Genomic DNA, 23,061 nt, shown 5'->3' on the forward strand with positions numbered 1-23,061 from the left:
CGAACGGAACCAACCTGTTATGAACTGGTCAACACGTTTAGTGTTCTTAAGTTGGCTTTTCCTTTTCTCTAACAATCCAGTGTCGCATCTTGCAGGTATCTCAGTTCCAGGCGTCACATTCGATTTTCGTCAAAAGGGAGAAACTTGATGTCGACAGGTTATGGATTTCCGCTTCACCAAGATAAATCAAACGCATTATCGCAAAAAAAAAACCCGTAAATTATCGTTTTTCCCCTGTGAAGCTCTGAAGCCTCATCAAAATGTCACATGAGTTTTACAAGAAGTCGAGCAAAACACTCACATGCACAGTGCAGTGACATATCTTGTGTGGTATGGGAATAGGGCCTAGACCTTATTCTTGGGAAACGCCATCTCGTTTCCTAAGTCAATCGTATTCGATATAATCTGTTCTTTTGGGTGGTGCCCTGACTATTTTAGGCTTCAAACCTCACTTTCATTTTTAAATATGGCTTAAAAGATAAAACAGAATTTGTCACAATGCAAATTTTTCTAAACAATATCTTGCATGAATTTGTGTGAACTTTTATTCCGTCCCTCAACGGTTATGTTTACTTTCTGGTTCCCCAAGTAAAAAGTTTAACCTCACTTTCACTTCAAGATGGCCGACTCATGAATACAACCTATTTCCCCCAGACGTGTTTCAAATCCCCCCCCTTATTTTCTCTATTTTAGGAACCAAATCCCTACATTGTCCCCTCTACCACTCAGACTCAAAACCTGGGTCCATCATTGCGCGAAACTTTTTTTTGTCGCCAGATCGTTCATTTTTGTCTCATGGTACACGCAGATATCTTCATTCAGAAACAGTCATCACGGCTCATTTCCAACATTCGCAGTCATCAGGAGTTTGGTCATACCCCAGCGTTATCATGAAAGATGGCCTTCCACCGGGACGCTAGGCGTGCTTAATTCTGTGAATAATGCACGAGGTCGGCTTGTTGAACTTAATTAGCGAGTAGGATTGGAATATCGATTTAAATTGAATGCTTCCATCTGGACAATTAATTTTACAACCGAAACTTTGTTTTTATCACAACATGAAATTCAAATAGCCCGAGGAGCATTGTTCCGCTTGTCTAAAGCCGTATGGCTGAAACATCTGCCATGAGATGAAATAAACCGTTGAGGTTTTAAGTCAAGTACATTATTACTCTCCTCAACTTCAATCCATTTTTCAGACACGTAAAAACGTCCCTTCGGTCGATGGAACTATATATGCATGTATATTGAAAAACATCGACCTCAAAATCGAACTGGGCCAATTCGTGGTTTTCTCATTTCACGCTCCGGTCTCAAAATAAAGACCAGCTAAAATCGCTAGAGACTTGGCGCTTTTTTGGTACTTAGGCCAATGATTCCTCAAGAGAGCGCACAAAAGAGTTATTCACAATCCTGAAGACACCTAGGAGAAGTGAGTTGGGAGGACTAGTAGGATTACATGACAACCCTCAGGATCGGGCCAGAAGACCCAAGGCGAAATGGTGGCATTTTTTTTTTTTTTTGCGGCGGGGCGATGTGAATTTGATACACCAGATTGGATGGAACTTGACCCACTCAAGGGCGGCTTGGGGTATGGGTGGCAACGGGGCCATCCCCCGGCCTAAATTAAAATCAAAAATAAAAAAGCGAGAGAAAGGCTTTTTGTTTTGCTTTGTTTTCTCTATTTCATTTCTCTCTTCTAAAAAGCGTGTAACCCCCCCATGCAGGCTCACCCTACCCCTAGAAAGGCCAATGAAGGTTACATTAAAAAAAATTCGAAAGTTTTTGCCTCCCTAAACAAGCCCCCCCCCGAAAATTTGGTCCTAGACCCCTCCCTTGAACTCACACTCTGAAATTTACATCCTCCCGAAGCCCAATTCCATCGACAGTTACCAATCGACAGTCTGAGGTACCCGTTGCTTCACCAGAAGTGGATGGGCCCAGCTAGGTGCTCGGTGGTTAAGATATCTGTACTAGGAAGCAGGAGGTTCTAGGTTTGAGTTCCACCAACAGGATAGATTTTTTGAACCGATCGAGTAAATGGGGTGTGCTAATAATTTTGCCGTCCCCAACAGATGAAAGTGCAAATAAGGGACGAGTCTTTTTGCCAGTATTCATTTTTGTTCCCTCTCCGAAGTGTGTAAGACAAATCAAAATCTAGCCTCACGCCAGGACAGACCGCGAGATTACGTAAAATAGTCAAATGTTTTAGCCTCCCAAAATTATTTCCCCAAAAATTTGGTTCCGGCACTTGCTAAGTCTCTGAAAATAAGGAAGGAATGAGCGTACATGTGCTAAATTTCCCCGGTGAAGGCGAATCGAATTAACATCCACACTGTCTTGAACAGCGCCTTGTACTTTCTCAGCTGCTCAAAGAAGGACAGAGGGCGCCAAATAGAGTTTGTGTCACGGCAATTTTCTGTTGTGCTGGCTTCACATTGAAAGGCGACGCAAGTCGAAAAATGCGACGCCCGTTGAAAAATGCGACGCACGTTGAAAAATGCGACGCCCATCGAAAAATGCGACGACGGTTGAAAAATGCGACGCACGTTGAAAAATGTGACGCCTGTCGAAAAATGCGACTGGCACATATGGAACACCATAGCTAGTAGCAGTAAGTAACGTTTCTCAGAAGCTGTCAAAAAAATTAGGGGGTATTATAGGCAGAAACCGTAGCTTGACAGTTTTACTTTCATCATCTTTCAAGAGTTGCACCTCCTTAATGTTCAATGTGTTTTCCTCTCTATCTCCTCGACGCATTTGGTAATTTATCTAATTCCTGTCTACGGGCTACATGCTGATTTCAATTACTGCTCTTCTTTCCTGAGACGAGACTCATTTTGTGACTCACTAGCCAATGCTTTCCATGAAGGATGACTCCGGAAATGGTCTCAAACCAAACTGCTGAAAGTGTGGTGGTTATTCTAGTTGACAGCTAGTAAGATAGAAATCCAAGGCTAAACATTAATCACTGGCACGCTTTTCGGATAAATGAGCAAAATATGCAGTAGGTCACTTTAACTCAACTGATATCTCTTTTTGGCACGTTGGGCGTAGGAACATTCACAGGATTACGTCATTGACAGTCACGACTTACTACAACTGATTATGTCTCATTCTAAAAATACTTCTAATCATCCAGATATGGGTCGTAGTACTTCTTGCCACTCGAAGTCCGTCAAACTATGACTAGTGCTTGTTGGTCTACAGCGAGAGTTCTTTTTCTTTTTTCAAAGGCCCACGAGTGAACACAGTGTTTGAACTACATGCACTATTCACAATACAACTGGGAAACTTTTTGGAAGCAATCTCCATTTCCGTTAATGTATGATATATCCCCAAAGAAACAAATGTAGTACTGGTTGGGTGAATTGTAAAAAGTGATACATTATTAGACTTAAGCCGAATTCGAATTTGAATAGCATATTTGAAATTATTTGAAATTTTTCTCAGCATTTGTAAGAAAAAATAAGTTTCTCAGAGTTAAAGCTTGACTACGAACAACATGTTGTTAGCCTTAAAAATCGTAATCATTACAATAAACTATGCCAAATCTTGCCTTCAAGAAGGATTCCGCTAGGATTGAAATGTTGGGTCCTCTAACTTTTAAAATCTTTGTGCACTTCAGCTCAGTCCGGTCTGATAGACACCACCTTATCTATTTCTTACTTCTGAGTGATAATTGCCAGAGGAAACTAATCCTGGCCTCGGTTTGAAAGCTGGTTCCCCTCAATTAAGGTTCAGGACGCACGTTAATAGCTGCATCGGGTCTCGCTTCCACTCGCATGCAGAGAAAGCCATCTGGGGGTAACTAATTAGTTCAAAGGGGCTCTACTCATGAATTGATGGAGGGTAATCGATGACTCCAAACGATCATCATCTACCGGTGTGCTGGCAAGTCTAACTAGATGCAGACATCCCACGGGTATCGTGTGTCACGGTGAAATGTAATAACTGCTCTGCTTGTTTTACTAAGAGAAGTGAATTAGCAACAATTATATCAAATCATCTCACGTGTTTTATATTTGTCATCCCCACACAGCAACACTTCTTTTAGAAGCTCACTCAGTGTAATCATCAGACGACTAACAAAAAAACATTTTTCCCAAGTTTCAACCAGGTATGATTCTGTAACGACGAAATCCATCAGTTGTAAGTATAGGGATAATGTTGAATGCGCTAGATAATTTTAAATAGCTTGATGAAGTTTGTTAATACTACTGGGAAACTTTGACCTTATTAATTTTCTCCATAACAGAGATGCCGACATTCGGTGATTCAAAGACCTACGAACAATAACCCGTAGCTCTATAGATTAAAGCAGCTATAGGCGGTAGCAGAACACTCATCAGAATGATAAATCAATGATGAAGATCTGAATATGGATTTTGTCGTAGACTAATATTATTGATTGTTAGAAGTGGTGGTATATCCGGTTGACTCACGAAAATGGAACATCTATTAAAGGTGGTAATTCGATGTCTAAGCCCATTTGATGCGACGAGCAGTAACAACGAACGTAAGTTGTAACAGTCGAGACACATGTTTACTGTGAGTGAGAGGGAAAGCGTCGCTGATCTGTCCACCCAAAAAAGACCTTAAACTGGCGGTGGATCCTTTAGCTCTCTGCAGTTTGATGCTGAGGGTTCTTGTTTCTCTTGTTTTACCATTCATCTCTCGATAAAATCCCTGGCATCATGGGTGAAAATATCACCAAGGACGGAGCTCCATCACCGACGACATTACCAACGATTCCCGTTCTCTACCTCAGGGAGCAACCTCTCCGATACGTCGCCCCAAGTGTCATGGCTTTGACTCTGGTCGTTGGAGTCTTCGGAAACGCAAGCCTTCTGTATGTCAATTTGCGGGCTCTGAGGGGAGGTAAATCCCAGGCCGTGTTGGATGTCTTCCTTGCCAGCCTGGCTGCTGTAGATTTACTCCTTCTTATCACAACAGGTCCCTTCTTCGCCGCTGAGTTTGTCCTGGAGGACTGGCCGTTCGGCAGTCCGGCTTGTAGGTTCCTGCTCCCCTTCAATCACATGACTGAGACGGTTGGTGCTTGTACAGTGGGCGTCTTGGCACTGGACGAGTGCCTTGTAATCGCACTGCCCAATTCGTACGCCCCGCGACGAGACCTCGGAAAATCTGTCGTTGCCAACCTTATGATCTGGCTAAGTGCTGTCATTCTCACGATTCCGGTATCCGTTAACACTAAGAGCACACAGACGTTATACCACTCATCCTTCTGCACAGTGACTATGCCTGGCCCTACACTCGTTATCCAACTGTACACCTTCATTGTTAGTTTTTGCGTCCCGGTGGTGTTTACCTTAGGATGCCTCCTCTGGATTTTGTACAAGTCCAATGGTAACTTCTGGAGACCCGCTAAGGATGAAAGCCAGCCACGCAGCAAGCAGACGCGAACCACTGTACTACTGATCGCGTCTCTCATCTGTGCCCAGGCCCTGCTCTGGCTCCCCCATCATGTCATCTCGTTTCTCCAGCCGGGGATCCACAGCGAGGCGACGACTCGCAGTGATTTCCTGTCCCATACCACTGTGGCCTGTTACGCCTACGCGTACTCTGCAGTAAAACCTTTGCTGTACGTCTTCCTCAGTGGAGACATCCGCGATCGCTTCGTTGAAGCCATCCCCTTTGGGAAAGGAAGCGACGTCCGAGGGATCGGTCGTGGGCGACGCTTGCCAACCTCACCCAATCGGTACTTGAGTGAGAGAGGCTCCAAAGCTGGCAAGGGGCCGTCAGTGACAACCTCTATGCACACTGTCCATGGGTATCCTTACATCGTCGAGGTGGATGGAGAGGATAGGATTGTGATGAATGGTCTAGACAGGAGATGGAGTTTATAAGCCTTTGCTTTGGACTATTGCAACTATTGAGGGACATTAGCTTTCTCTGAAAAAAGATTTCTCCTTTGTTAAATGGTTTGAAGCGATGCTGTACTGGTTTGATATGTTAGGCCTCTTCCGAACGTTTGGCTATACTGTTTCAGTGTATTTTCCCCCGACAAGTTTGGAATTATGTATAACAGGTTTGCCCTTACCCAACATATATTAATAAGCACTGTATGCTCAGTTGGAAGAAGTTTGGAAGAAGTTTGGAATTGTGACTCGACGGAAAGATAATTATGGGCATTTGATTAATTGATTTCTTGGACGAGTATATTATTAAATTGGCAAGATTTGTGTCTGAACGCAGTACATGTAGTAGCCATATGGGATATTTTGCAAACGATTTTGTATTTTTGTCATTTATATGTATCTCCCTGATACGTAGTTAATCATGAATCCCAAATCCAATCCATGATGGACCTCAAAACAGTAACAACCAGACTAAGATGTGGACCATATCAACCTTCCAAGATACTGGTTTTCAAATATTTAATCCTGATTGAAAGCTTCTGAGAATGGCAATTGATTTTCAGCAAATTAAAGTCCCATAAGCAACGCTGTATTTAATTCCCTAAGTTAATATAGCCGGGCTATTTGTTATCATAAATTATTCGCTACATAGTAAATCCTAAAAGGGAATTGTACAGATCGCGATTTTGATACCGTTTGGACTAATGATGTTGCTAATGTCCGAAATACAGAGGTTAAAGTCTGAAACGATATAATTTTTCACTTTTATTATGAAATACATTACAAAACATTAGTAAATGTAATGTAATGAAAACCCACATATAATTATAATTGTACATTTCAAGTTAAAGCACTAGCATAAGGGCAAATCCAAAAGCCGAATAGGAGGGTTTGTTTACTTTCAGGGGGAGAAAAATGTTAATTTTTTATGTAACCTTGCCTTCTTAGGGGTGAAATTATATTTGGGGGCTTTTCACACGCTTTTTGAAGAAGAGAAAAAAATGCATCGAATAAAGCACCGTTCTCTCATTTTATCGAAACATCATTTTTAGCTCACTTTTTTGGGGGGGCGGGGCACGCCCCCATTGGCCCCCTGATCCGTCCTTGCACAGGCAGATGTAGAATTGAAAACTAAATGAATGTGCTTTCCACCTGAAGGTCTGTTGAGATGATATTTGTTCATAACTATAAAAAAAAACTTGTTTGTTCATGAGTTCAAAACAATAATTTTATAAATGTTCACGTTTGAGGTTTTTAGCCTAGTAAAGACTGTGGACGACTTTAGGACTTTAGGAAGCACTTAGACTAAAAGTTTACACGACTGTAAATGTTGATAATGATGACCGTAATAATTATAGATAGTAATTTATCTGTTTCCTCTATTAACTCATACTTTGTTGTACCAAAAGCACAGTTAAATGTTGATCAAAGCTAACACCTTCCACATTTTTGTCATTTAATGTGATTTCTTTTTATGAATTTATTTTATAGTATTATATTGTAGTTTTGCGTGTAGTTTCACATGCTTGTGCAAACAGTGTTTATGTGTTCATATTGGCTTTTCCTTTTCTTCCGCTTAATGTGGATTCTACAATTTGTAAGTTGGCGGAAATTACTAATACCAATTTACGAACCGTGAATAGAAATGAACGTGTTATATACGAATAAAGAGGAATTTGGATGTTTTAGCATACCGGTGCTTGGTTTTTAACAATCCTCCAATTGTAACACTCAGAAATCGAAATTCTGGTCGACATCAGAACAACTGAATGCCAATACCGTTCGATTAATTTATTTTCAAACAGTAATTCATTTGTACGTACTAAAAATGGAATGGTAATTAAAACCGGAAGAAGCTCTGAGTTCCAAAATTTATCTTATATCTTTTAAAGTTGTCTTCTCTCAAATCCCTTATTCTATTTACCGCGTGCTTTTGGTTTTAGCGACGCGCTTTGGGTTGACGAACTTCTCACGCAGCTGGTTGAGTTCTTTCAAGATTGTCTTCAGCTCTGGTCTCCGGTTCGGTTCCTCAAACACACACCTGTCTCCTATCGTCTTGAAACCAGACAGGAGTCGGTTCTCTTTAGCGATGTCTTGCAACACAATCCCAAGACTGTAGATGTCCGACTTTACGTTGTACCTGCTCCTGCCCTCCACAATTTCTGGCGCCAACTGAGTGCAGTTTTTGAAGGCGAACATCATTTGTACGAAGGTTAAGATCATAGGCGGCGGTGGGCTCTTGATTCGCGAGGCTTTCCCTAAATCAATGATTTTGCCCTCCCAGGTTGCAGTTAGTTTCTTGGGATCTCGCCAGACCATGATGTTACCAAAGTGCAGGTCGTTGTGCGTCCAACCAGCTCGATGAAGCGTGTCAAGTCCTTCGGTGACGTCAATGCAGATTCTCACCCAATCCAGAGGCAGCAGACGAGGACCCTTGGAATTTTTGTACAGCAATTTGAGGGCACTCCAAGACTTCATCGTGCGGCTATTCCCGACGAACTCCTGACCGAAGGAATAGAGGTCAAGTACTCCCAGGAACTTGGGGAAGACTCTGCAAGATTTCACTGCCTCCATGGCACGTATTTCTCGCAACATTTCCTGGGTTCGTTTGTCTTGGCTTTGGCACCCTCCTACTTGTGTTAGCCGTTTAACAGCCATGAGAGTACCATCCAAGTGAGATCTCATGAGGTATACGCCTCCATAATTCCCAATTCCAAGTTTGATGGGAGTTCCTTTCTTAGTCTCCACAGGCTGGACATCTTTCTCGTCAATGATGGGAAGGCCTAAAGCTTGTAGGTCCTTGGAGCTGGTAGCTTTGGGTTGGGCTGGAGATCCTTGTTTCTGAATGGACTTCAGGAATGTCTTTCTGTTAATAGCAGGGCAAGGGGATGGTGTCTTTGATTTCGATGGCTTAGTAGGGGGCTGCGATGTTGAAATTGCACTCTTCCCAGAAGGAACCTTCGGGGTTGCTGGCAACGCTGGTTGAGGCGCACAGGAGGGGGTTACTGTTGCCACTTGGGTTGCCTGACTCAAAACACAGTTCTGAACAGAACGCCCTGTGTTTCTACTCAGATTAAATTTGGTCCTGCTGACGTGCCCGCTCACAGACAGATGCTGCTGCTTGTGGTGAGATGTCCTGCTTTTCCGCTGTTTCCTATTGTAGTGTTCAAAATAGTAAATGAGAGTAAATGCCATAATTAAGACAAAATGATGACTCGTTTTATTGTACCTGTTACTAAACTTTTTCTCTGGATCCCAACTCTTAATCAATATTTTTGGAGATTTTGAAAATTTGATTTCTAATTAGTCCTACCTTTTATTAGTTTCTTCGACCACAATCTTTAACTGGTTCAGCAGTGTCTCAGCTCTCTTACCATTTTCTTCGATTTCCTGGATGAAAGATGACATCAGAGTGTCAGTATAAGACGGGTAAAAACCTGAATATGATATCGAGATTAATCATCATCTTACACTGTTTAGTGTAACAAAATAAAGACATTTAGACATAGCACAACGACGGTCGAAAATAAACCAAACATCCTGAGCACCCCAAACAGAGCAAAAAATCAACAACGTCACTCTTGGTCAAACCTTCAAGTCGTCAACTAATCCCTGAAATTGTCAGAACACAGAAGGCCTGCTCCCAAACCAAAGAGGTCAATTAAATACCACTGTCTTACCTTTCTCTCGTCACTGGTATATACCGACGTGTTGCTGGTCAAATCTCTGAGGGTTTGCAGATCTATTCTTCTCTTGATGTAGGCGGTGATCTCCTGGATTCGGCGCTGTTTCGCTCTAAGTGAAAATGTTTGCATCTCCGCCGCCAAGACGTCAGGTTTGACATCCAACTGAATCAACGAGACAGGGAGCGAGGCAATTATCGAATGAAGGATCTACTGTCGCACAGGCATAGTAATTTAATCGTGTAACAACGTGTACGAAGTTAGCTCTCAAATAAGCTCACGATGTTCCGGTGAGTCGGGGTTGCTTCTTGGGTTGTGTCTTGATGCAGAGTCACCGATGAGGGCGCCTGACTATTACTCCGCGGGTCCCTCATTACCCACCGCGGTGATGTTACTCTCGTCGTGAGCTGAGATGGAGCGATTTTGAAGCTCGTGATGTCTGTTGTGCTACGTGATGCCGTTGACATTCTCCCAGCTCCCTCCGCTGATTTTGCAGGTTTTTCTTGGATGGTTGTCGGAGAAAAATCCTTCTTGACTACTGGAGACACACTAGCTAGGCCTATACCTTGCTTCTTCAAGCAAGTTTTAGCGGTCGAACTTCCAGATCTGATCAAGGAAGTCTGACCTGAGAAAGTCTTCTGTTTCTCCTCGTGCAACTTCTTGCAGGAAGGTTGAAATGAATCTAGTTTTTCAAGCAAGTTGATTTCAACTTTTTGCTCGCTGCTGCCCGCATTCTCTACATGAATGCACTCATTCCTGGCGAAAATAGCAGTAAAGGAAGAGGAGAAAAAGTCAACCTCTGTTATCTTCTCTTGCTTACAAGGCAAACAAACCGTGAAATGTTTCAGACATCACAGTTACTGATATTGAATATTAAATATTAATGTTCTTCAACCTCACTGAATTAAAACAACAACAACAACAATGACAACAGTGCTTACCCTAGTGTTGATCCTAACTCTTCGCAGTTCTTGGCACTTGTTCCAGGAGTGCTCAACACACCTGCATCTCTGTTAGTATTCTCAGAACCGTTGTCAATGTGAGGAGCGTGGCCACCATTTCCTAACTTAGGATTAGGCGATCTGTCGCTCTTGGGAGAACCTTGAGAGGGATGTTCCCTTTCCGGTAATCCATTCCAGGGAACTACTTTCCGGCGGGAAAATATTCCAAAGAATTTTTCAATCCGGCGTCTGGTATGAAAGTGAATAAAACAAGAGGATTGTCTACATTACTTACAGACTTTAACAGGACGGCGCTAACATAACACTCCCAATAAAACTTGTATAAAGGTTTAGGTCTTTATTTTTAAAAAAGGGAAAACCACAAAACTGAAATATTTTTCAAACCAGGACCTAGGACCATGCTAATAACGAGACTTGACACGAGCTTGAAAAAGAAAGGCAAAAAAGGAAACATCAATTCTGATACCTGATTGGAATTTTCTTGGCCTTCAGTTCCGGCTGTTTGCCTTTGCCATTTGCTGTGGCATATTGGCCTCTTGGTCTACGCCAATCAGGGTTCTCCTCTTCTCCTTGGAGAATCGAACCAACTTCTTGAGATCCAAGAGTTGACGGAGATCCGTTGTACGGCTCGCAAGGTGAAAGTGGGGCTACTTTGGTTTTGATCCGAATTCTGAAAATAGAATTTATTTAAAATAACAGCTTATATCTCTGTGTAGCAGCGGGCTTTGTGCTCCTTTTGATGTGTACAAATGAATTATAATAATTTGCTTCATTTGATTTTGTTTGAAGAAGACAGTGGATATTGAGGAAAACATCACGCTCTTCCTCCGCGTGTTACTTTTGTGTTGCGTGGCTACCCGTTGTCGTAAGGTATACGTTCGGTTGTGTGGCTATCAGTTTTGAATTCTGCCAAAATGATAATCAAAACCAGGTTCTCGATACTTAGTCATTTGAGGACAATGAAAACTCTTCTTGTCAATACTTGCCATAGAAGGAAGCACCAAAACCCTTTGTGTAAATGCTAATTGCGTCAATTAACTCTATAATTCATCAAACACATTTGGATGTCAAGAATCGCAGCATACAGGACATAGTTTGAGCGAATTACGACATAAGTACAACTCAGATGTGCCAAAAATGGCAAAATACGTAACAACTATATGTAAGGGGTGGCAAGTACCCACTACGCCCACAGTGAGCTGGTCCGTATACCTTCAAAACTTAATCCAAAGCAAATTGTGGCTTATACACAGGTTGTCTATATACTTTCCATATTTCAACTAGCGGGGGAGGCGTACCAAGAGGTACCCAGAGGTACTGAGTGCCGCTGGGGGAGCATATTACGCCACCGCTGGGCCTGCATGGTGATGATGTTAAACTTACCGGAATTTAACCGAAGCGAATTCCCAAGCAACTCGAAACATTGTTGATGCTTTCGATAAAACGCTCGAAGCTGTAAAGAACTTTCTTCAACAGTCTAACTTATAACTATTGCTCGAGGAAAATACTCTGAAGTAAAATGTACGTGTTAACTGAACGAGAACTGATCATAATCTTGTTTCTTGTTTGTTTCTATTAGTTACCACCACATTTCGGTTGCTGGAATAATTCTTTGAACGAAGCATTTTCACTGTGACGTAAGAAACGTGATCATACGCATGCAAACGTCACAGTCTAACTGACGCGGGGCTTGAACGAAAACGCAAAACGCGCACGTTACGCTGAACTTTCTTTAATGATATCTCCAGCGTATTGTGACAAAAATGAAACTTATGAAGAATGCAGCTCTCTGAGGAGGGTCGCGTTCCGACCTTGTCAACATCGCCCCTATATTCCCCCATGTATAACGGGGTATCGAGCAATCCTGAATTTTTCGTTCACTTCGTCCCAAAGTTACAAAAAAAATCTTGTAGTTATTTGTGACATTGCTGATTGTAACAGAAGAAAAGGATAGTTGAGGAAAGTGTCTCATATAACACAATCGCTCACGTGAGAACGGACAATATTGCTGTTTCGGCATATGCTAAAAACATGATTGTAGGAAAGGACTGAACCTTTCGGCTGCACCCTGGTGATTCTTCGCAATGTTATAAAATACTGACGAAAAAAATGTACACTAACAAGGAGACCAATGAATGATCGCGTCAGATGTAAAAGGTCGTAAATAGAATTCTTTTACCCGGGTAGTTTTCTTCGATTTTATTTGAAGCACGCTAAGGTAAAATTCCAACACGAGTGCTTCATTGGAGATTTTACTTAGATATACTACGGAGCCTTTTTTCGGAAAACTATATAGAACGTAAACTGGCTAAATTGGTGTCAAATCCCTATAGAGGTAGGCCGTGCGAGGATTCTGGAAGTCTTCAGCGTGACCTTTTAAGCATTAGCCTGGAAAGTGGCTCTGACTAATCCGCGGCCCGCGCATGTCACAGGAATGGACTTGGGTTACCCTCTGCTACATTCAACAGAATTAGTCGCTTGGATTTACGCTTCCACCCCTACCATATGGTTAAACGACACCAGCTTCTTCCACGTGATCATCAGCGACGGTTACAGTTTTGCGAGTGGCTCCTTGGCCAACATGCACGTTTCCATGAAGATTTGTTTATTGGAGACGAGTCAGGATTTGCCTTAAATGCTTTTGTGAGTACCCACAACATCAGAGAATATCGTCCCCGTGGCCAGCAGCCACTTGATTTTGACTATCAACGCAGTGATGACAGACATAAGCTTTGTTTTCTTTTCCTCGGCTGTCTCAAACATAAAGAGAAAAATGTATGGGCTTAATTTGACCACTTTTTCAATCATAACGGAATCGTCTGAGAGGATCAAAACTTGAACAATAATACGCTCTCACATAGGTCTTCCCTGTTTCTCCACCCTAGTCATTTGGTGGGTGTAATTTACGGTACAGTGAAGCTCAACTGAATACATAATGCTCAAAACCATGAAGAATTTACTGCAAACGCAAGAGTTGAGAAAATACTTTGCTGACAACAGATATGCATGGAAGCTTTGGTCGGGGCCAGCCAGGGCCGCCAAGGATTCAAAGCTGAGAAAGCATCATGCAGCCTTGTGCAAAATGTTACCGATGGCAGTGATTGACCCATGCTCACGGTACGGCACAATGAAAGGTGAAAGCGTCTGGTAATGCACTCGTAATCTTCTATGTGCATTTGCTTGGTGAGGAATTTACACAAATATTTTACTGTGAAAAGTGCATAAAAGACCCGATCTCATTTACTTCTGCCCTCAGTCCTTAAACAGATGCACTACATTCATACAGACTGAAATGAAAGTCTAATGGCCGATTTTTCAAAATCAAATGTCTTCAGTAATCTTTCTTGGAAGGACTCGTAAACCTTTAAGTTTCACCACTCCTGCGCGCATTCACGGTACGCAAAAATGTCCAAAAATATTATTCCACAAAAACTGCATTTATCTGAAAACCCCGTTACCCCAGACTTGGGATTACATGTGTGGACATAGTCATTTTTGTCTGCCCACATTGTGTTAATTAAAGGCAGACAAGAAAAATGTAGCAGATTCCGGTTAAATGTTTCTAATGCACCACTGTAAAACAATTACGGAGTGATTTATTCTTTTCTTATTTCATCACGTTTTCAGTCGCAACCTCCGAAATTTAATTTAGAGTACCATGGCACGCCAGAGTCACTTCAGTTAAGTTACACCAAAAATAAAGGCTTCCTTTTTGCAATTTTCCAAGGGGAGGGGGTCTATTTGAAGTTCCCCAGATCTTGTTCCAGCTCGACTGGAGAAAGAATAAGGAGAAATAGGGATCAGAGAACATATATGAGTGCAGTCCACTCATTCAAGCGAGAATTTCTGGACAGCTCATTACCATTAAAAGTGCCCCCACAGTATCTTTTGAAAAAAGGAGATTCCGTGGCCCCAAAATGGTGAGATTGTGTAAATCTTTGCCAGAATCAACTCCCTGGGTCTTTGGGCTTTCATATGAGAGCAGAATGGCTAAAAAATACTGTTGAAAAATAGTCCTAAGTGCCCGAGAAAGTTGAGGGTTGTCACTTGAAAAATACTTGCAAGCAGACTTTGGAAAAATCACTTTTGGAGGGGAGGTAATTTTGTTTTGAGGGAATAACTCCAAATGTAATCGGTTAACCCACAGAAAATTGAAAAGAAAGTAAAAGATTATGGATCATACAATAATTTAACGTGTGTTTCAAATGCCTCAGGGATGTTGGTACGCATATTATTGGGCCCCAAACAATGCTGATTTTACACTGTTTTCAACGGGGCCTGAATTAGGGGACTACACCCATATACGGCTGGAAAACATACGGAACGGAAAAATTGAGACTGTGGTAACATGGATACCTTGCGAGTTGTAGCCCCCTTAAATCGTGTCTGTGTTGATTGTAGTAACTATGCTGACACTGTGAGATCAAATTGTACATGAGCCACTTAGATAAAAGCTAGTGCATGACCTGCCCCGTTTGATGGAGGCGAGTGCCTACCTCGCCCCTGATAGATGGTGGCGCGTTCATTCACAGTTGGGTTGTACAAGAAATGTAAAAGCGTGCATTGGGTATGCCCGTTTTCATCGTTACTGTTGTGATGTCCATCATTCTTGTCATTAAAATGAACTGATTCTAATTCAAATTGGATGCTATTTCCAAATTGGGTGTGTTGGTAAACAAATTTGAATTACGAATGAGGTGTTGTCATTCAAATTATAATAACTAGATACTCAAATAAAATACTTGGTATTGTCTGAATACTGAAACGTGGGACCACCCCAAAATGGAAGTTTGATTTCTTTGTACAATTATCTTCATAGCTGTCTTTGCCTTGAATGTGCGATTCATGTCATCTTGTCATTGCGGATAATGCTTCAATATTATGCCCTTATTTCACCAAGTAATGCGTAACAGCGTGAAAGAAGCACTGCTACAACATACTTTTCTTGGATGTGAACAGGACCTTTGAATTGACGGGGGTTTGTATCGACTGATGCTTTGACCCTCCTTACGCCTGAAGAAAAAACTCCTGTTGAAGATCATCACTCGAAAGTGGTAACGCCATATCCATGTATAACAATATATACATATATATAAAATATGTGTAATTCAATTTCAGCAACGGCGGAGGCCGGGCCACTTGTCAGAAATGCCTTTCCCCATTATTACCTTATAGGGGGCGCCATTTATATCGCCGCAAAACGCTGCATTTGACAGACATGAAAAGAGTAGTGCCAACTTCACACAGGTTTTGGAACTAAATAGCTGTTCATTATGTGTACAGCACAGCATGCAGTTATTGTGTGCTAATTTTCATTTGCACTGACGCATAACCCAACCGTTTTGGTTCCAATAATTGAGACAGACATGTCGCAACTCTATTTATAAATCTTTTTTTCTGCCCTGAGCAGAAGCATGCCTTCATCGGTCGAAAAGATCTATGTTGGTCGGGAGGGTTCATTTTGTTGACAGCGATGCAACGGTTGCGTTCCATTGTCGTTCGTGAACCAGTGATGGGCACTGCTGCCAAAGGAGCCTCCATTGCTAGGAAATTTGCAGCCTCTCTTGGTCTAGTCGGAGCCAACATCATGCCCAGCTGTCTTTTGACGAGAGCTTATCAAGGCCAGCAAGAAGCAGGCTTGTTTCACCGACCAGTTTGTAGGCTACCCTAGACAACAGTGATAAATATGCTGCCTCAACCAGTGATTTTTGAAGATACATGTTTTTCCATCGTAGGATATGAAGTTCTGGTGCCTATCCCCCTTTTACGCCCATCACAAAATAGAGATATCTGGAATGTTCTGCTTGTCTTAAGATCTACTAAATCCAAGCTAGCAGTCTTAGTGCAGTGCAAAAACTGCGTTGTTAATTTAACACCGAGTGTCTTGGCCATCAATTTAACACCACGGTATTCCCAGTGTGGCTTCCTCCTTTTTTGGTACAAATCCTCTTTATTCACGGACCACAAAATGCTCAGAGAATTTGAGGGTATGCAAATAATTGTGATTCGGTCCACATAGGGCCTATTTACTGGCCTGTGACCCTATAGACGAATCTGGTGACCATAGAAACACTGTCACTTGTCATTTGCAAGTGGCCCCTGCCAATGGCGGTAAACACTATCATAGCCATTGTGCTGAGCATAATTCTTGACAGCCGCGCCCTCACAAACAAACTGCAACATCGGCAGTGGGCGCGCTATCGAGTGAAGCGTCCCTGGATTCGTTTTTAGGCGGGGTTCAACTGGCCGTGTCCAAACCGGGCTTCCAGAACTACGGCTGCGTCTATCGTCAGCGTGTGCCTACGTGTTTTTAACGGTCGATCAGACCTAGCCCTTGTAGATGCGGACGCAGCCTTAACGATTGTTGCGATTTACGGGATGTCCAGTGTATCTGAAACCAACCCTCTGGACTGAATACGAGTGCGCTGAGGTACGATGGGAGACCTTACCTGCCTGTCGTATAGGTCACAGGATGGGTGGGTATCGAGTGCCAACTGAGGGGTGAATTTCAGCTGGGCAGGCGTTTGTAGTGAAGATCCAGAGGGAAGGGGAGGGGGTGTCTGTGTGCAATTTCAAATAAAGTAAAACAACGAATTACAGCCGAACCAAGAAGTCTTTGATCACTAAGTATAATTCAGCACGAAAAGCAACGGCAAAATAGTTGTTCAGAGCAGATCAGACTATAAAAGCGAAAAAGAGATTTTTTTGAAGTAGATACTATTTTGAGCTCACATTGTGATCACACAAGGTATTTATAACAGAGGTGCCAAAATCAGGTCCAATTATAGAACTTTGTCCAAAATCAAATAGTTGGAATTTGCAGCTTCCAATCTGGGGTGCGTCGTTTACAAAAACTTTATAAATTTTACAGTAGTTGTGAGCTGGTTAGCATTAAAAAAAATATGGGGAACTTGTGAAATCGAGAAGAAAATTGGTCCGGAAATCATAATCTTAAATTTCCCAGTGAAACACACAGAACCAACCTCTTTCTGAGCATCATCCGTCGGCGTTTTTTTTCTCCAATTTTGCGTTGTTCGGGTACTAACGCAACCACAACGAGCGCAAAATTAATGGCAATGTACATGTACTGTATGTCCGCTGTGAGCGCAACCCACCTGCCTGATAGTGGTTAATTTTGGGACAGCGCCCTCTAGTAACATGACGGTTGCAGAATAAACCAGGCAGCTAGTTGTGACATGTGCGTGTGTCAGGGAACACCCATACGATGCTTTCTGGCCGATTCCTCCCAAAGATCCCGTCCATAATGTGTTAAAACCAGTTTCCTGAGTGTGTTTTGATAACCAGATCAGTTGCCTAAGGATGTGCAGGTTTTGTCGTCTGTAGTGCCTTTTTCCCGGAGCTAGAATGTTGACTTTCAATACCGATCCCGTAGAGGATTTCTACGAAATCGGAGAGGACATTGGCAGGTACGTGTACAACGAGCAAGGACACAGTCAGAACGGTTAGGATCACATTCATAGGCCTAAATCATCGGTAAAATTGGTTCCTGTCATTTGCTGCCAACGTTTCTCTTTATTTTAACAGTAGGCCTACAGTTTTTACTCTTGAACCTTAAAGGTCTCACAGGAAAGAATTCCATATATGAACGCCACTAAGTTTTCCTAGGACTAGGAGTGATATCCGAAAGCAATAAAATGTCCAAAACCAATGAAATGTCAACTAGTAGCAGTGAGCACTAGGCCTACTTAGAATTTTTCTGACCAGTCTCAAAGAATTTGTGCACAGGGTGTCACGTGGCATCTTATGGAACTCTTTCTACTTTACTTATACTTTGGAGTTCAAGCCTCCTTTTCTTTGTTTTTTAAAGTAAAGCCCAAACTCAAGTATGAAAAGGCCCAAATTTCCTTACCGATTTGTACTTGTTGGAAAGAATTCCTTACTGGCTGCATAAACGGGATGAACATCACCAATTCTCTCCTTGCAGTGACATATGCCATTAGAAATTGATATCATCCCTCCAAATGGTCAAGTTAACCTGGAAAATATTGAAGTGTTTACTTTGAATTTTTTAAACTAGTGTCCTGTTTTTTCTTTGCAAAAGGGTATGGTACCAGATACATGTACAGTACATGCATGTACATACATGTACGTGCACACCCCGTGGAACTCATTCCAGTAAAAGGGATTCCTGTGAATTGTATTATTATAAATCAATCTAGGGGGCACTTTAGCTAGGAAAAGGGGCTCCTCACATTTATGTTAGGGAGAACAGGTTACATGTAAGGTGAACTTATCGGTACATAACCCCCCCCCACCTCCCTGAGAAGGTACCGGTATTTCTGACAAGTCTGTGCTTAAATTTTTCTTGAAATTGATCACAAAATACTCAGAAGATCGATGTGTGTTGCAGTAGAAGTTCCAGTGTACGGTGTACATGCACTGTGGACTGAAAGAATCTTTTGAGGAATTGGATTTCTTTCTTGTTTTCAATGGTTGCATGCCAGGTCAAAGGAACAGTCTCCGTGTACCAGTTGTAAGGGATCTAATGGCCATATTGGGAAAGTGAAAGGGCAATTCCCTTCTTTCTTCAAAAACATGGGCCAAGATGTTTCCTTCCTTTTCTTACATAGCCTTAGCTCTTGCTCTTTAGGGTAGCATGCTAACTTGCATGGAAATGTTGGATTGAAATGGAAGGTGATTATGCTCTTTTGTTGAGGACTTGCCCATTTTATGCACCTGCTAATGTACCATCCACTCTGTGTCTCCTCATTTATTTAAAAAAATAATACGAGAAGACAAATACTACAGTGAAAATTGCATTGAGGCCAAGTCATATTTTGGTGCAAAAGTAAACATGAACATAAAACTGTTAACGTATAAAAAGATCCAATATTCTCACTGTGAATTGGCAGAAGTTGAACACGTTTCAACTCAGTGGAGTTTCACTGCATATGTTTTGTTATGTGACATTCCTTTTGCTTGTACCTGAAGTGTAAATTGGCCACATTGAAGGAAGGAACAAACAGAAATGTAGGCTACCGTACATGTACTGTACATGTAGCTCACTCGCAAATGTCCTGTCACAGCTCCTGCCCCACCCCCAAAGAACTAAGTTGCTTGACCTGTTCATCTCTTTCCATTATTACATACATGTACATATATGTATACATGTCTCTGTTAGAGCTGTACCTCTTTCTACGTTTATTATAAATTTGAAACCAGAAGTTCTGTCAAGGCAGTACATATAGGCCTGATTTGTCATTCTTCAGCATATCTTTCTATTAGATGCTCATGTACATGTACAATTGTACGCAGTGTATTTGGTGGAGCACCACCCGGGGGAAGTTTGGTACATGTAGTTGCTGTGTTGTGTACATTGTTGTTTGCAAATTTCATTTTTTGCAATGCCAGTACATGTACATGGTTGTCATTATGCAATATCCTCTACCATATAAATTTCCAAAACTTTTCAAGGGTGAAATTATAAATTCTCAACGTCTCAATATATTTTTTGATCTCCATTTGGAATGATTATACCAGAATGTCAATTCTGATCCTTACAGAATATTCCCGGATCCTTAGTTTTTTTGTCCTTCCCCACTGACCTCATTGTTTAAAAGTAAACACTCCAGACATGATAAGCTTATGTAAACAATCTCATGTAAAAGATTTTCTGTCAAGATTACATGATGTGATGGAAGGTCCAGATTTGGCAGCCACCAAAAATGTCAGTAGACTCCTCAGTGCCACCACTACCATGTAGTTTAACATACCCACCGGGACCCACATTTGAAAGGGAAATTGAAGGACGTGGATAAATCGCACATACTGGTACCGGTTCATGGAGTTTTTCTCTGACAGTGATCAATTACCAAGTATCAAAAGTGTTACCATGTATAAGTTGTAAACAAGACGCTGCTGAGTGCTGACGCCAGGAGTTTCACATCGCTTGTTGACCAAGTGTGGTAGTGCAGATCATGCTTTAAAAAATGGGTTCACCGCAACCTTTGGACTACAGGACAGAGGAAAGTTACACATTTAAATAAACACAGAGAGAAAGAAGAAATGTTAGTGAAGACAGAAGTGTCCAAGGACAGGCAAAACCAGTTTCACAATTGCCAATATCAAAACCTTCATGTACATGTGTAAAAAAAATTTAGTTCAGTTTTAATTACAATTTCTATGCAATTTCTGAATGTGTGTTAAGACAGCAGTTAATCACCTTAATTCAGACACCAGTACTGGTACTCTATGTGTAATCCCTTTAGGGCTGAGTCAATTCGAATAATTCACTATTCGAATATTTGACCTACAATTCGATCAAATATCCGTATGTTCGGTCGCACCAACAAACCATTAGCATAATCAGCTGCAAAAATGTGCTCAATTGTACATGTACATTATAGTCACTATAACAGCTTCTCACTTCTAGGACTATCTCCAGCCACGATTATGCAAGATTAAAGAGACGAACAATACTTCTTGCCCTGTTGAAAGTTTTTATTCCTTTTAAATTTTTAATGAATTTACTTTTTGAATCATAGGATACATTATTCTGTTACTTCTTATTTCAATCTGCTGAAAATAAGCCTCCAATTCTTCCTTTTGTATTAATTTTGCATTTGAATATTTGAATTCGGAAAATAGTATTTGAATATTTTTATAATCAGTCAAATAATCGGATATTCGGCACAGCCCTAAATCCCTTCACGTTCCTACAAACAAAACACTCTAATGAATGCGCATGTTCATGGCCATGAGGTGTGTAGTCACTCAGTCTCTTATCAAGCACATGTACATGCACTGTCACCCCCATTAGACTTGGTAAACACTTGAAGTGACGTTTCTGACATACATGTACATGTAGGCATGATATTCGTGGCACCACAAGTGACTAGTGGTGGCCCAGCATACATGCTATGTTGTAATGGCCATGCCGAACACATGCAAATGATACAGTGTCGGTCAGCGAAGTTCACTCACACGAATAAATCATTTCACTACATGAACTAAATAGATAGATGTACGGTACATGTTTGTGCTGATGATCTAGGACGTCCGTTTAGAATTTTGTGACAGTTGCTACCCATCTCTTTGATTTATCCCTGTGTGAATTCCCCAAGTTGAAGTCCCCTTTCTGTCTCAGTAAAATGATTGCGGCCCATCCAAAGAGTTCAAGTGTAGTTGCAAAGACGTTTTCTGAGACACAAGTTGTCTTCAACTTTGTATTTTTTTTCTTTTACTATTACATTCCTGTTTGGTTAAATACATTGAAAAGTGCACCTGAATTATGTTTGGCTTTCCTGGACAACTGAGGGCATTGTTGTTGTGAAGTTATTTAGGGAAGGCGTAGTCCAGTGCAAAGTTTTTTCTGTTCGAGGTGTCAGAATTTACTCACTGAAAATGTTTCTGAGAAAGGGATTGATGCTTGCTTATTGCTATGCATACATGTAAACATCAGTGAATTAGTAAAGAAGAGAAAAGTAAGTCCAGCAAAATCTAAAACAATGCAGGGCTTTCTTGTGCACAAAATACCAGTATAAACCAGTGCAACAGGTGTCTCCCTTTGACAACATCACAACTTTTCTCATGCTCAGTAGCATCAAACTCAAAAAGGCAGTAAGGTGTCACTGGTATCCTTTGAAAGAAGTTTGTATTTTTTTCAAGATGAGTTTCTGAGTATTTTCTTCACTGAACGCGGCACACAGGCACACTGCTGTAGTGATGTTACCCAGGAAACAAATTGTTCCACTTAGATCAAAGCGAACCGTGAAAATTGAATTTTCTTGTACCATGCTTTGCAGGCAGCCTTTACTGAAGATGTCTGCATTGTCACTTTTCAGAAATGCCCCTGAGACCGAGAAGAACTTAGCAACAAAAACCAACAGAGTTAATTAGTTTCTCTTCAAGGATATTGTCCCATTGGTGAGATGTCAAAACATCTCCCAAGTCGGGCCAGTCGGCATCCCGCTGCAGATGCTGTGCTGCTCCTGATGAGCTGTCATCCGATCTGATGATGTTCGCAGGTGGCTGTCCCAAACGAGGACATTGCCGAAAACAATCAGATTTTAATTGGCAAGGCAAATCTTGCTGATTGACAGACACAGGGACGGTGTAGACTTAGCCATCTGTAGAGCACAGTTAACTGAAACACAGTGGTGACTGTGCCGTCTGCTACCATGGCCAAATCATTGGTGTTAATTACATGTAACTCTTTGGGTTTTATCATTTAACAAACGGTGTACTGGTATGGTACCGGTATCTTTTGTGTTTGATTATTTAACGTTCACTAATGTCTTGTTTACCTACAGAATGTTCTCCAGGAAAAAAATATGTACGAGTAGAGTTTATTTTTTACAGTTAATAATCATGAATTGTTTTCTAGATGTTTCTAGAATAATAATTTGCATTCTTTATGAAGATTCTGTTACATGTACACTATTCAATTGGTAAATATACAAAATGAAAGCTGTGGTTTAGCATGTACAGTACATATACAGGACTATCATAATGTCTCATAGATGCTTGTCAGTTTTTGACAATTGGTTTATGCAGTGCTCTGTGACCATTTCCATA

At 41.5% G+C, this 23,061-nt stretch overlaps 3 protein-coding genes and 1 long non-coding RNA gene across 5 annotated transcripts in view; 2 read left to right on the top strand and 2 right to left on the bottom strand.

Annotated features, from left to right (window-relative positions):
• Positions 1–3,331: 3,331 nt before the first annotated feature.
• LOC110988237 (neuropeptides B/W receptor type 2-like) lies at positions 3,332–6,256 on the top strand. Its single transcript, XM_022251567.2, has one exon. It carries the CDS (start codon positions 4,698–4,700, stop codon positions 5,865–5,867), a length of 1,170 nt encoding a protein of 389 aa, XP_022107259.2. The 5' UTR covers positions 3,332–4,697; the 3' UTR covers positions 5,868–6,256.
• Positions 6,257–6,381: 125 nt separating this feature from the next.
• On the bottom strand, positions 6,382–12,102 carry LOC147799045 (uncharacterized). Its single transcript, XM_087137332.1, has 7 exons — positions 11,908–12,102; positions 10,991–11,194; positions 10,504–10,752; positions 9,844–10,318; positions 9,560–9,727; positions 9,193–9,269; positions 6,382–9,033 (listed from the first exon to the last, which is right to left on the bottom strand). The coding sequence occupies exons 1-7, from the start codon at positions 11,946–11,948 to the stop codon at positions 7,800–7,802; spliced, it is 2,448 nt and encodes an 815-aa protein (XP_086993458.1). The 5' UTR covers positions 11,949–12,102; the 3' UTR covers positions 6,382–7,799.
• Positions 12,103–15,824: 3,722 nt separating this feature from the next.
• Positions 15,825–18,515, bottom strand: LOC147799046 (uncharacterized). The gene is made up of 3 exons (XR_015425153.1): positions 18,395–18,515; positions 16,974–17,084; positions 15,825–16,191 (listed from the first exon to the last, which is right to left on the bottom strand). It is a non-coding gene; the product is annotated as an uncharacterized LOC147799046 (long non-coding RNA).
• The window catches only part of dapk1 (death associated protein kinase 1), a 91,189-nt gene continuing 85,822 nt past the window's right edge, over positions 17,695–23,061 (top strand). For both annotated transcript variants that reach the window (XM_087136468.1, XM_022249506.2), the window contains exon 1: positions 17,695–17,951. In XM_087136468.1, coding sequence (XP_086992594.1) covers positions 17,890–17,951 — 62 coding nt within the window. In that variant the 5' untranslated portion in view covers positions 17,695–17,889. The remainder of the gene's footprint in view (positions 17,952–23,061) is intronic.

The sequence above is a fragment of the Acanthaster planci genome, linkage group LG05, assembly GCF_054643075.1.
Source record: "Acanthaster planci isolate LZ-2023a linkage group LG05, COTS_SCS, whole genome shotgun sequence".
Taxonomy (NCBI): domain Eukaryota; kingdom Metazoa; phylum Echinodermata; class Asteroidea; order Valvatida; family Acanthasteridae; genus Acanthaster; species Acanthaster planci.

Excerpts from the sequence above, each read along its gene's own strand:
- LOC110988237 (XM_022251567.2), top strand. The coding sequence starts at position 4,698 with ATGGGTGAAAATATCACCAAGGACGGAGCTCCATCACCGACGACATTA.
- LOC147799045 (XM_087137332.1), bottom strand. The coding sequence starts at position 11,948 with ATGTTTCGAGTTGCTTGGGAATTCGCTTCGGTTAAATTCCG. Across the intron at positions 11,195-11,907 it reads TTCGCTTCGGTTAAATTCCG|AATTCGGATCAAAACCAAAG; the intron begins GTAAGTTTAACA and ends TTCTATTTTCAG. Across the intron at positions 10,319-10,503 it reads GAGTTAGGATCAACACTAGG|GAATGAGTGCATTCATGTAG; the intron begins GTAAGCACTGTT and ends TATTTTCGCCAG.